General features: G+C 39.7%; 1 protein-coding gene across 6 annotated transcripts in view; it reads right to left on the bottom strand.

Moving 5' to 3' along the window:
* The window catches only part of BTLA (B and T lymphocyte associated), a 28,424-nt gene extending 14,603 nt beyond the window's left edge, over positions 1-13,821 (bottom strand). Inside the window, exon 1 of one of the 6 annotated variants that reach the window (XM_032852204.1) lies at positions 13,475-13,821. In XM_032852204.1, the coding sequence (XP_032708095.1) occupies positions 13,475-13,562 (88 nt within the window). In that variant the 5' untranslated portion in view covers positions 13,563-13,821. Of the gene's footprint in view, positions 1-7,513; positions 7,828-13,474 lie in introns of those variants that run through there. The other 5 variants (XM_032852199.1, XM_032852198.1, XM_032852203.1 and 2 more) reach the window with 5 other exon arrangements.
* Between the last annotated feature and the right edge of the window lie 510 nt (positions 13,822-14,331).

Below are 14,331 nucleotides of genomic sequence, written 5' to 3' on the forward strand. Positions count from 1 at the left end.
CAGCCAGATTCCTTTTAGTTAAGAATGTGAGAGTGGTTCATACCTTTTTATTTTTCCATTAGACCTAAGTCTTGAGAGTGTTTTCTCTTTAAGTTCCTTTCCCTACATCCTTATGGGTTTTTTTTTTTTTTCTTGGATCTGTCTTTCCCCGTTTTGAACTACCCTCTCAGCAATATATCCCATATATCCCCTTCATTAATTTCTTTCACTCATCTCCAGATGCCCTTCTGGACAGAGGTACTGTCTCACATCAGCATAACTGAAAGGATAGCTTAAACTAGTGTTTAAGGACAAAGCAGGCTAAGGGCAACTTGGATGTTGAGGGGGAGGACAGCTTTTGGCCCTGCCTTGCACATACTGCTCAGCTTAGCTGAATGTTCCACTTTGTTCCTACACCCTTGCCAGCATAAATATTTTCATTTTTAGCAATTTCCTAACCTCCAAAAAAACCTCCCAGTATAATTTCTGCTCGCATCTCATCAACCTCTGTTGAGTTTCCAGGAACCAGATTGAGAACTATGGAGAACTTTCAGAAACTTGGGAATATTCATATATTTATAAATGCATTGAAACCTCAAACAAGATCACTTTAAGGCTTACTAAGACTTGCTAATTCAGTTGCTTCCAAAAATTCAAAATAAAAATGAAAGCAAACTAAAAGCCAAGTTATAAGGATGAAGTTTTCAAAAACTTGGAGAGAAAGGGTAAGGTAATTTACCAACAGGAAGTGCCTAAGAATATAACACCTGGATGTGCTTAGACTTGCAACAAGAAAGCAAAGAAGCCAGAGGCAGAAAAGCCAAGTGAAACTCACATTTCCAGAACTCCATTCCTCCACCCCCTGAAGTTAATGGACTACCTCAGCCTCCTAACTTCCCTTTTCATGTACCTGGATCTGGATAAGTCAGTCAGGGTTTTTGTTTTGTTTTGTTTTTTTTGTTTTGTTTTGTTTTTGGTTTTGGTTTTTAAATTTCATTTATTTGACAGACATCACAAGTAGGCAGAGAGGCAGAGAGAGGAGGAAGCAGGCTTCCTGCTGAGCAGAGAGCACCGCAGGACCCTGGGATCATCACCTGAGCCGAAGACAGAGGCTTTAACCCACAGAGCACCCAGGCACCCCAGTCAGTCAGTTTATGGAGCCTAGAACTCAGTGCCAACACTGTGGAAAACAATGAGATGTTTGTAGAAAAGGCCTTCCTGCCCTCAAGGAGCTTAGCATTTAATTGATGAGAGGAGATTAATTTACATAGGCACTTTCTCAGAATAAATTTACTATCTACCATGCTTTTTATCTTCAAATTTATCTGAGCTGAAACCAGGGCTCAAAGGGACCCTGTATATCCTTGTATATGTTAGTTGTTAGGGGGTATAGAAGTAAATAAGACAAGGTGTCTTCCTTCAAGGGGTTTGCCTTCTAATGGGAAATAAAGATGCTTAACAGATGGGAGAATGAAATAACACTATAAAGAGGTGCAAAGTTTGCTTGGGTGTGCAGAGGATTAATCTCAGCTGGGACTATTGTTACGAAGCTTAATGAACTGTAGTGAATTAGTAACCTTTTGATAATCAGAGCAGTGAAAGGGAGAGGGGAGGTATTTTAAGACTGAAGACAGGGAAGGGCAAAGGCAAAGAAGTCAGGAATCTCATGGCAGATTCAGGGAATTGATACACACTTGGATCACGGGTTGCTCACATAGTGACCTGGAGACCACAGGTTGGTTCAGAATAAATGAAGCAAGCATTAGTTGGGCCGCGTTTAAACTCCGCTTACTCACCATGAGAAAATACAGAGCCTGATACTTTTGAGATATTTATAAAAGTCACGTAAATACCTAAAAACTAGAATAACCATTCCAACATAGTTGCTCGAATACTCTCAAATACTAATATATTGTGTGATGTTGAGATAGCCACATGGTCTCACTGAACCTCAATTTCTGTAAAACAGGATGAAAACAGGAAAATTCTCACTCACCATACTCCCCTACGGAAATGCATCTGCAGCTTCAGCGCTCTCACTGTGTGACAGACAGCTTAAAACCAGCTCTAGGTCTGTGTTGCCTTTCCATTTAGCCATTGGGCTGTTACCCAGTGCTAGTAGCACAAGTGAATATCCCTTAGAGTCCCAGCCTGTGTGGCTATGTGTGTGGGGAGAGTACAGAGCAGGGGTAGGAGAGGAGGAGAGCCAGCTGACGGTCCTGACCACATCACTGACTCCCAGTGGTGTTATGAAAACGTCGCTGGGGTTCCTGCATATTCTTATCAGCAAGATGAAGATCACTGGCTGTTACATTGGCTGGTACAGGGAATTTTCTTGAATGAAGGAATGAATGGATGAATGCAGACTTGCCAACAAGCATTAAAAACCATCAAGAGGACTTGCTCTTTGTTCGAAGAGGGTATTAACGTGTCCCATCCCCCTGAAACTCAAACGTATGTTTGTAACGCAGGAATGCTACACAGAGCTGAATGGCACAAATCTAATTCTCCATCAGACAGCCATGTTGACCCTTTGCTCCTGGTCCTAAATTTTGTATGACTATTTCATGACATTCAGGAAATCAAAAGCTGTCCCCCAGGTGTTTGTCTTGTCAAAAAAGCATTTTCTGAAGAGAGGTGAGGAACACAGTTGCTTTTAGATGGAATGTATCAGCCAATGGTAGTTGTTCCTGTTGTTATTCTCAAACATTCATAGCTAATGGTGGGGAATTTTCAATGTCAAAAATAATTCAAATAGACATGCAGTAAAAGGATGAAATTTCTACCATCCTCTGGCTTTTGTATGATGAAGTTTCCCTTTTTAAGTCACTAGAGGTTTTAGGAGACTTAGAGTTTTTTGCTTTGTTTTGTTTTTTAAGATTTATTTATTTGAAAGGGAGAGAAACCTTGAGAAGGGTGTGGGGCAGAGGGAGAAGCAGACTACCTGCTGAGCAGGGAGCCCGATGCAGGGCTCAATCCCGGGACTCCAGGATCATAACCTGAGCTGAAAACAGATGCTTAACTGACTGAGTCATCCAGGTGCCCTGGAAGACTTACATTTTTAAAAAAAAATCTTTAGGAAAGCCATGACTGTTACAACACACATATTCCATGACCAGGGCATACCTAGCATTATATGATGCCCAGAGTGCACCATTTCTAACAACCTCCTCCTTTATATGGAAAAATGTTTTCAGAGATCATGAGTGGAAACGAACAATAAAATGGCCAGAAAAGAAATACAGACAGTGAATATTTCCTTTCATTGAACTTCATACATAAAACCATGGAGGTTAGAAAGTATTTTTAAATTATGAGAATCAAAAAAGGAAAAATGCACCAAATTATCTATTTAATAGTTTTGTTACTATTTAAACAGTGTGAACTTTGATCTTTTAGTTACAGTCTGATATAGTAGTCTACATAAATAATTTTCCAGTAGCTAATAAAGGAATTTTATTAAAACTGAAATTCTACAAAAGATACAAGTTAGGCAATTACTAAATTGTACCACGAATGAAGTTTTATTTTGACTCATTCTTTAATTTTAAAACAACACTTTAAAGAGAACACATTTCAGCTGTATAAATATTATTTGATAAAACATGAAGTTTTAAACTTCAAAACTAAAGTTTATACCTGAAAATAAACTACACCGCAGAGTTTGTATTGTTTCACTTTTCAATTTTAAACAAATAAATATCCAAAGTGGTTGCACAAAATGAAAGCAATGAAATGGCTCACATTCTGTTTTTTTGGCTCCAGAGTCCCTGTGGTATTGTTATTTATTTAAAATCTACTGTTGAAATGAAGGAATACATAGGGGCACAGGGATCAGAGACAAAACAGCCTGGAGCAAGTGCAGGTGATGCTGGACATTATAAATTCACGTGTGAAATGAACACATGAATCTGTGTGTGTGCCCAGAGCCAATTCTGTCTGTAACTGGAAGTTCTCTGAGTTAGCTTTCGTGTAGAATACAATGTTCTTCAAGGGGGAAGTACTAAAAATGTGCTAATTGGAAACGTACATACATATCATTAAAACCCAGGAGTAACTATAGTAATTATTTAGAATTTAGACCAAAAATATTTTTGAGGGGATATTATTATTATTATATTATTACATATACTATAACAATATTATTATTATATTATCACTGATATTATTCAGAATTCCTAGTACATGGCAATAATTAAAAGTAGCTTTATTTGTTTTAAAATTCTGTAGTGATAATGTACCCGCTTCTTACCCAGACCCGGGGGTGTGGACATCACCTTATGACTACTTAGTAATGTGACAGTTTCTAGTGCAAGGGGAATGCTCTTCAATTTTCCTTTCAGATTTTTTTTTTTTTTTTAAACCTGAACAAGATACAATACCAAAGAGCTTTCAGATTCCCAAGAGGGAGAGAGCCCTCTGGCTGGGTCAGTTAGGAAATGCTCCAAAGAGGAAGCCCAAACCCACCCTGGGGCCAATCTTGTACACTTTCTATTATCACAGTATGATACCATCACCTACCTATGATGTGGCCAGAACCTGGGAGCCCTCTTAGTTTCTTTCCTCTTTCCTACCCCATTCTATCAGTCATCAAATTAAGTTGATTCAGCATCCAAAATGTCTTGCCAATTTGCTTCCATAAAACTGCCTTAATTTGGGTCTTATTTCGTTCCAGGTGGATTATTATCACAGCCCACCAACTAGTCTTCTACATTCCAAACTTAGCCTTGTTCCCCTCCCCCCACCACATTTAATCTCCATATCACTGTCACAGTTTGCATTCTCAAAATGAAAATCCAATAGAAGGATTTTGTACCTTAAACCCCTCAGAGACTCTTCAGTGCCTGCAGGAAATGTCCAGACTCCATCAAATGAAATTTAACCTTTACTTCCTTTTGGAAATTCACTCTGCCTCCATCCCCCAGCAACCCAAGTCAATTGGACATCCCCCACTCAGTGAAGGTCCCATGCTGCTCTGTGTGACATGGAGCATTTCTTTATAATTAAATATGTGTTCATGCATCTGTCTTCCTACAGGTCCATGACTTTCTTGATGAGATGGTACCTGTCTCTGCAGGAGGAGCTGAGCTTAGTACGAAAGGAAGAAGGCCCAGAGTAGCCTGAGACTGAACCACGAGAGCTCAGGAAGAGAAAAATTTCCTGTTCGTAACTCTGACTAATGCTTTCTATGCACTAAGGGAGCAGAGCAGACACATCTGAGCTATTACAAAGGTGGCCTACAGGGCACTGAGGTGACGAATGCATGCATCTCAACATACCCCATAGTGGTTAAGTTATAACCACTAAAGAAAAACTAGGCCTTACAAGTATACAGTGTGGGAAGGTCTGATTTATGTCCACTAAGGGGTGGTATTCAAAATATTTAACAAGTGATACTCTGTGGTCATCCAGATACCTGGATCAGCCAATCAGAAAGGCATGCCAGCCACAAAAACTCCACGGCCAGTACCTTCCAGCTAAGAAGGTGCAGGTGTAAATACCAACAGGAGCCAGGGAGGGTAGATAATTTGTGAAACTTATTAGCTCTTAAAGAAAAAAAAATAAAAAATAAAAAAAATAAAAATAAATAAAAAAGCTTTGTGATTCTGAATCCCATGCAAAGTACAATTATTTCTAATTTTTAAAGACCATGCACCTTGAGTATAACTGTTATCATGAGGAAAAATTCCCAACTGAGATTCACTCTTGCTCCACTGAAAAATTCTTACACATGCATGGAAAGTTCAAACCGATTACATTTACTGAAAGAAATGGATGACTGTAATGAATTCAGGGGAGACCTTGATTTGAGCTAAGACAGAGTTAAACAAAAAAGTATCAATAAATAATTTTTGAAAACCACAATGATCATGAAAGATATAATACATCAATCATTTTCTGTGGTGTGAAGCAGGATTTTATCTTCTGTCAGAAGATACTGTGATAGACAAACACAGACAAAAACCCTCGAACTTAGATACATGGTGAGGAGGCTACAGAAGGAGGGACGTCTTCAGACTTAGGAGGAAAATAAGTCTCCTGAGGAGTCCAGTGGTACAATTTGTCTTAATTTTGAGGGCCAGAGTGGTGGACGATGGGGGAAAACTGATGACCCCCAGGGAAGGGAAGCAAGTGCTTGTTCCCCTGCAAACTGGTATGGGTTCAGGGGTTGTCTGAGGAAGTGGGCTGAACAAAATCAACCAGTTCATGTAGAGCAACAGCAGTTATGGAATTACACATCGGAGGTTCTGGAAGGTTCCTGGACACCTCAAGGAGTCACATGCACAGCATCAGAAAGTCCATGTGGCATGCTTCTCATCATAAGCTAGCTGGCATAGACTCGGAAAATCAGAAATGTGGTGCCATGAGATGAAGTTGGTGGACATACAGACACCACTAATTGAATGCCTTATGTAGTGTGGATTAAGCTTACCACTTTAACTCTGTGGTAAACAAACCTACTGCATAAGTCAGATAACCCCGGAAGTGCTAGGAAAACCTGAGAAACTTGATGTATGCATGCAAGGTTAAAACAGAGCTTCTATTGTAAAGAGTGACCATTGGTAAGCTACGCTAAACCCAGTGCCATGATCTCAGGGGTACAATGAAAACTGAAAGCCTCAGTCCTCAGAGTAATGTGTATCTGACAAACAGCATGCAGTGTAACACTGGTCAAAGACATAGACATGGATGAAGTAATTGTTCAGGTTTTTCTTCTTCTCTGTGGATGTTGTCTGACACTGGTCTTTAGAAGGAGATAGGCATCTCTTCCCTGTCTGAACATACACAGGTAAAGATGCACACAAAGAGATAAGGAGAGAGAGAGAGAGAGAGAGTGAGACTCACATTAACTTAAAGTTTCTTTAGCTAAAATGGGACTGGAAAGTGTTAAAGAATTAACTTCACAACAAGAACGTACATAGTATGAATCCAAATTCATTCTCATTGCTTAAAAGGACAAGAAATGAGAAAATTGAGAGAATTTTCACAATCATTTCTACTACCATTTCCTCCTTAAAAATCTCACTATATTGGAATGTCAAAACTTTAAGTTTGCTTTCACATGGTATTTATTTAGCACACTGAAGCAATTTCTTCTAGGGCTAGGGTTTCTCATTCTGTGATATGACTATTTGGGGGAAAATCTGAAGACTATCTTTTCAATATAGTTTTATTGAGCAATGTAAGACTTTAAGCCATCCCTTGGTTTTGTCTAGTTTGGGATAAGTCTTAAATTGTTTTGTCTTGAAATAGTCATTTTAGGGGCGCCTGGGTGGCTCAGTGGGTTAAAGCCTCTGCCTTCGGCTCAGGTCATGATCTCAGGGTCCTGGGATTGAGCCCCGCGTCGGGCTCTCTGCTCAGCAGGGAGCCTGCTTCCCCCTCTCTCTCTGCCTGCCTCTCTGCCTGGCTCTCTGTGTACTTGTGATCTCTCTCTCTCTGTCAAATAAATAAAATAAAATCTTAAAAAAAAAAAAAAAAGAAATCGTCATTTTAGTATTTTTCAAAGCTTCATCTAACAGTCAGCAAATCTTACAAATGACCTGCACCATTTCCTCTCCTTGAGATATTAAAAGACAGGACCCACAGGAACATCAGTAGTCATCAGGTCAGACAGCACATGGGTGGCATAAGTCACATTTGGGGGATCACCTCCAGAATCACAGCTTCACATTCATTGTCACTTGCTCATAAGCACACAACACTTCACATTATCAAGTGCTGCAGACCCCCCCCTAGATCCTCCTGATGGGAGGAAGATAGGGACGTAACTAACATTTTTGAATTCTTATTATGTGTTTTACTCTTAGGTACCATACATACATCATTTCATTTAATCCTTAAAATCTTATCAGGTATTTACAGTTATCATCGTAATTTTTAAGCTGGAGAAACCAAGTATTAGAGAAGCTAAGCCACTTGCTGAGACAACCAGCTGGTGGGAGTCCGAGCTAGCACCAGGACTTGAGCCCAGGCCTGGCTAACTCCAAAGCAAATTATATGCCAGGGTAGTTGTGGAAGTAAATGAGAACACATAGGAAGAGTTCTTAGCATTATGCTTGGCTCATAATAGACAATAAAAAAATACCGGGTATTATTTTTTCTTAGGATGACTTTAGGGAAGTGACGCAGTAGTTGAGCAAAGCCTGCAGGTGGCAGAGACAAAATGGCGACCAGAAGTTCTGCCCCAAATGCCTCTGCTCTGAGCAGTTATTCCCAGCTGAGTCAAGGATCATCAGTGATGCATAACAACTAGCATATAGATTGGGTAAACAAATATAATGGATACAGAAAAGGCAGTTTATCCCATAGAAAAATGTACTTTTATATATGAGAGATGGAATCTTACAAAATTATACTAACAAAGGGTGCCTGGGTAGCTCAGTTAAGTATCTGACTCTCGATTTTGGATCAGGTCATTATCTAAGGGTCATGAGATTGAGCCCTGTGTTGGGCTTTGCACTGGGCATGGAGCTGCTTAAGATTCTCTTCTTCTCTCTCTGCCCTACCCCCTCAAAAAAAAGATAATTATAATAATAAAAATTAAAAAGTTAAAAAAAAAGAATTATACTAACCAGCAAGGCCAGCCTTGGTCAAAGTGGGAAGTAAAATACTTTGTCTTTGGATACTTTTCCAAGATTTCTTTTAGTACTTCTCCATTACATCTCTACCAAGTGACAAATGTCCCTTTATGGTCCTACCCTACTGGTCACTGACTTTGTCTGTCCAGCCAAAGGATTCACATGTATTTCATTTCTGCAGAGCTCTGCCCACCTCATTCGACAAGAATGAGTATCTAGTGGAGTGTTTGTTAGCTAATTCTACAATTCTCTTTGTGGAATAGCAAACATTTTTGGCCAGTTTAGTGAGCCCTAAAGACCGATGACTCATATTGACAATTTAGACAACAGCTCCAGAAGACTTTGACTGCCTGCTCCTGGGAGACCCTGTGGTTCAGAAATGCTAAGCCCACCACCCTGATCACAGTGGCTTCTGGAAGAAGAACAGCGCAGAAAAAGCCTACAGCATAGCTTAGAAGCCATGGCCAGCAGCATCAAAGAGAGCCTTTGTCATTGGACCAGAAATCAACATACGGATTTCTAAATACTACCTTCAGTGATTATGTGGTTACTTGGGCTGCTCAGGGTAAGCATAGGTTCTGTGTTGCTGTAAAGACACAGAGAAAGTCCACCTCTACTTCTTTCCCAGGTACTTCCTCCCCTTCTTAATGCACTCTACCACAGAGATCACACAGATTCACCGGAGTTTTCAAAGCCAGAGAAGATACTAAACAATATTCATGTGAACAGAAACTGCCAATTGTCCCCCAATATTAATTCTCCTCTTCTAAATGGTAGAAAAAAAATCAAATAGGGCCACAACTACCCAGCTAGGACCTAAGTGCCCCAGCCTGCCTTATAATGGCTTCTGGGCAATGAGCTGTTTATGACATATTTGAGTTCCAGGTTGTGTTCACAAGATAAATATGGCTAACAGGAAGGAGAAAAAGAGAAGTTAGCTCTACCAGCTAAACCCGGGGTTTCCCTATGACTGACCCAGATCACCGTTCCCAACACTCTCTCGGACTCTGTTCAAAGTGTACCTCAAATTAGATAAGTTTAGATTCTGAGCATTCGAGAATGATACCCCTGCACGTGCATGCACGGGCGCTTGGTAATTGCTTCCGTAGAGATAAGCATGTAAATCAGAGGCCATCACCATGAAAGGATAGGTGGATAAGAATGAGCTTATTTTGAGGTAATGGAATGGTGACTATTAGAAAAGTGAAGCAAACTGCATATAACAGAACAGCTCACAAAGACAGTATCACTGAAGTCACATGACGACCAAAGCCTTGTTATTTCTTGGTAACTGTGGATGCTTGTAGATAATGATATCAAGAGCTATTTATAGAGAACTTTTCTCAACCCCAAATGAGAGATAGCCTCCCACTCCTCCTTGAAGGAAACTATCAAGCTAATTAAATTTTGGACTAAAAGAACAACAACAAAAAAACATTAGCTAAAGTTACAGACCACTTAATGATGCATCAAGTAAATCATAGGAAATCCTCAAGCTATAAAGGTTAAAATTAATGTGTTCTGAGTGTTGTATAGAATTAGTTCACTTACTATAGGAACCCCATAAGATCAGTGTCATTGTTGTCCCCTATTGTTTAGATGAGTAAACAGAACCAGAAAGTTACAGTCACAGTAAGTGGCAGAGATGGGACAGTAATCCAGACAGTCTGGATCTCGAGTTCCCGATCCTAACCTTTCCAAGAAATACAGTAAAAGATTGATTTAATTTGGCAACCAGATTATGAATGCCTGTGAACATTTTTCCTTCAATAATTTGGTACTTTAAAGTTGAAACTCACAAGTAATGAAAACTAAGTAGGAACGCCCCAGCTAATCAAGATAACCAGAATTTGACTTCAAAATGACATCAGAGGAAATTTTGGTAGTGGGACAGAGGAAGCAACAATTAATTAAAGAGCTTCTCAGGGTTAAGAAAATCAATTCAAGGCTCTTATCAGCATACAGGTTAATCTTTTCATGCCTTATCCAGGAAGTCCTTTAGCTCTGGAATATTTTCCTAGACATTTACATAAAAGGTATTCCTATTTTGTGGCAGGCATTTTCGTAATAACAATACACAGGCATTTGGCAGGAGAAGGAGTGCTACCTCCAGCACACATGGTACACGTTTCAATAGGAACAAATAGCTAGAGCCATAGCAATAAGCCTGATAAAGACACTGTGTTATCAAACAGGAACTTCAAAAAATGATGGCTGCAGAGCACTTTCTGCCCTGTTTCTTCTCTGACCCAAAGATACGGCCAGTTCCCAGGGAAGGGACAATCTAAGTGGAATATGGGGTACGGATCCATGGACCATACTGAACTATCACAATGAAGAAGAAACAGAACACATACAAGAGCCAAATGGAGACTCAGACCGAACTACTGTGTTCTTGATGGAGCCAAACCATAAGTGGCCACTGGTACAAGATTAGTTAGTTTGTTTGTTTTTAAATCATAATAAGTAGTGGTCAGTCAAAGATTCCCTACTGCCTTCATGTCAGATCATATTTAGTGCCAAGTGGTACCCAGACACTTAACTGCTATACTCCTGCCTGCTTGAAGAACGGAATCCTTGGTTGATCCTCAACTGAACAAGTGGTCCAAAGACTTGCAGCTGGGACCTGCTCTCTCGTGATGCATCTCCACTTACAGCCTAGTTCTGTCCAGTATAATCTGCCCATCTGTACAGGAGGGAAGGTGCTGACACCTTTAGTCCTTTCATCAGGATAAAAATAAAAATCACAGTCAGATACCAAGGGGCAGAGTTCTCTCCAATTTTTTTCTGAGAAACACAAAAATCAACCAAGCATAATTTTATTACAAAGAAGGACCTTAAACAAGAAGTTTATAGGGAACATAACATTTTTTCCAACCTTATGATAGATGGAGCCTCATTCCTGGGAAGAGGCACACAGATTTCACATTGTTTTTAAGTGGAAGGAAAGCAATCCATAAAAAATTAAAGAAAAATTAAATTATAAATTAAAATAATAAAAATTTAAGAATCTGAAACTGGGCCAATATAAAGAATTCAGTAATTTAGTAAATCACAGGAAATCCCCAAGATGAATAGGTTAAAATTAATGTGGTTTTAAGGAATGGAGTCATCAGCTCTGTCTGGGAGAACAATTCTCACCAAACATTTATCTCAACCTATATCTTAAATTTAATGCAAGTAATGCTTCAGTCTACCAACTGCTTTACAGTAGACCTGACTGGCACTTTGAGGCTTTCCATTTCACTCTCCAAATAATTTGATTCTCTATAGTTGGGGTCAAATATATTGGGCTATGTATTTTATTTATTCATTTTTTTAGCTTTAAAAGCTCAGCCATTTTAAACGATAATATTAACACTTATTTCCCATCTAATGGAATTTTGTGGGGGGGGTGCTTGGTGAAAATAATATTAGCAAAAACACCATTAACATTTAACAGCTTTTATTATGTGGACTTGTTATACCCGGAAATTAATCCATATTATTGTATTTATAGTCTTCACCATAGGCCCATATTTTAGGTACAATCATTATCTCTGTCTTACAAATGAGGAGACTAAGGATAAGAGAGGATAAGAAACATGACCAAGGTCACAAAGTAAGTGGCAGAGCCAGTAAACAAGCCCAGTCCTAAATGACACCCCCCCACCACACACACACACACACACACACACACACACACACACACTGACACGGGGCTCAGTCCCAGGATTCTGGGATCATGACCTCAGCTGAAGGCAGACACTTAACCAACTGAGCCACCCAGGCATCCCAGCACTGAACATTCTTTTCCTCCATTTCACACAGGAGAGTTTATGTGCTCTTCAAACTGGTATGAATTCTATTTAATACATGACTCCAGTTACGGCTGTGTGATTTTAGGTGTCTGATGGAAAATGAAAAACCCAGCCAGCCATCTAAGCACCTCACCAACATAATACCAAATTACTCATACACATAATGAATGCTTAGGTTCCTGGGAATTTTTATTCTGCACCTGGTTGTGTGCCATCCTAGCATCATGAAGACAAGTTCCAAACCAAGCAGTTCCAGGATTTACAATGACATTCAGGAGGATTTCAGTCACCGTATTTTCTGATTTAAAACCACAGCACATAAACTGATAAGAGTATGTGTGTTTGTGGGGATAAGCAGGCAGGAGATTTGAAATCAGACCTGAGAAAATCAGAAACTTCTGCTATATAGCCTTTCCAATATATGGGCCCCTGTGTCCATGTACGGGAGCAAATGAACTCACTAGAAGAAAGTAATTGTTTTTTTTGCCCTCATAAAATCTTTGTGGAGATGGCCACACATCATGCAGGCCTCAAGCTGTTTTCTATGCCACATGACACCCAAGTAGGAACCATTCTCTTTCAGCCTAATAGGAACAATGACAGAATGCCCCTATTCTTGATCTCTGAGCATTTGCTTACATGGTGTTCTCCAGGCAAACACCCTACCGAGGTAAAAAGGGCAACTCTGTTTGGTAACATTACTCAGTAGTAGCCACAGAGACAGGTACAACCCCAGTTATCTAACACCCATCCAGCTGAACACGACAGCACTCTGCTTGCCTCTGTCTCAAAAAAACAAGCTATTCAGTCATCAGGATGGCATCCAGAGCATTTTTGCTAGAAGTTGTGATACATTTGTACCTTATTTATAACATCTGCCCAATTCTTTCCTTACCATCAGAACATTTTTTTAAGAAAATCAGCCAAGCCATGACTTGAAAACCATGTTATTTGGTTGATGTTCTAGAATGTGCTCAGTGAGCAAATCTCACTGCATGGTTCCATCCACCATTATCCGCTTGACATGAAAGAACACATCCTACTAACACCGCAAATGAAAACATCCCCTCCACCCCTGGGAAATAAAACAAGAGCTTATCTACGTTGGTGCCTTACCGTTGATACTCCAGATGCCCAGATGTGGGATTAGGAAGAATACCGAACACAATTTCCCAATTCCAAACATGCCAGGCAATGTCTTCATTTCCTGCGCATACCAGGGACAAGAAAACTTCACAAGTAGACTTCTTTTCTGCCCTTGAATTCTTCAGGATTGGACCAGGTTACCTACCTCAGCGACATCTGTGAAGTAAGTAGAGAAGAGCAAGGAGGTGGCAGAAGACAGTAGGGAGAACCTGAATCGTTTGTGAAACAAAGTGAACAGAAAGACGATGTGATACTCTATTCTGTGGTTTTTGCTTCTTGCCAAATCGGCTGTTCACTTTCAAACACTGATCTGCAAAGCAGCTCAGTCCCTAACTTCTCCTTCCGCTTTACCACCCTTTTTGCCCCACATTGAGGTTTTTCTCATTCAAAGCTGAGTAACATGAAAAATCAAACTCTAAAGAAATCTATATTGTTGCAATCTTTAGGTTGAGATTTTAATCAAATTAAGGTCAGGGAACTCATGGTAAAAAGTACCTATGGTAAGTATGCCTTTCCCCCCTTTTCATAGCTTGAGATTATGAAACTTCTTTTATGTAGAAAGTTTTAGATTTTTTCTTCCTAAACATCATGTCATGGCAAGATGAAAATGCTTACTGTGACTATACCAGTGATTTATTTGAGGTTATGGAGAATATGAGTGACAGGAAGCACTTCCTCAACAGATGAGGGAAGGGCAGGTGTCTATAATCTGTAGATAAATATCAATGGAACAAGACCATTGTTAATATTAGCTACATTTCTCCCTCTAAATAATTAAGTTCCGAGCTAAATGAGATCTTGAATATCAATTAAAGGAAACTTTCGTT

The sequence above is a fragment of the Lontra canadensis genome, unplaced genomic scaffold (genome assembly GCF_010015895.1).
Source record: "Lontra canadensis isolate GAN:19392208 unplaced genomic scaffold, GSC_riverotter_1.0 scaffold6, whole genome shotgun sequence".
Lineage (NCBI taxonomy): Eukaryota > Metazoa > Chordata > Mammalia > Carnivora > Mustelidae > Lontra > Lontra canadensis.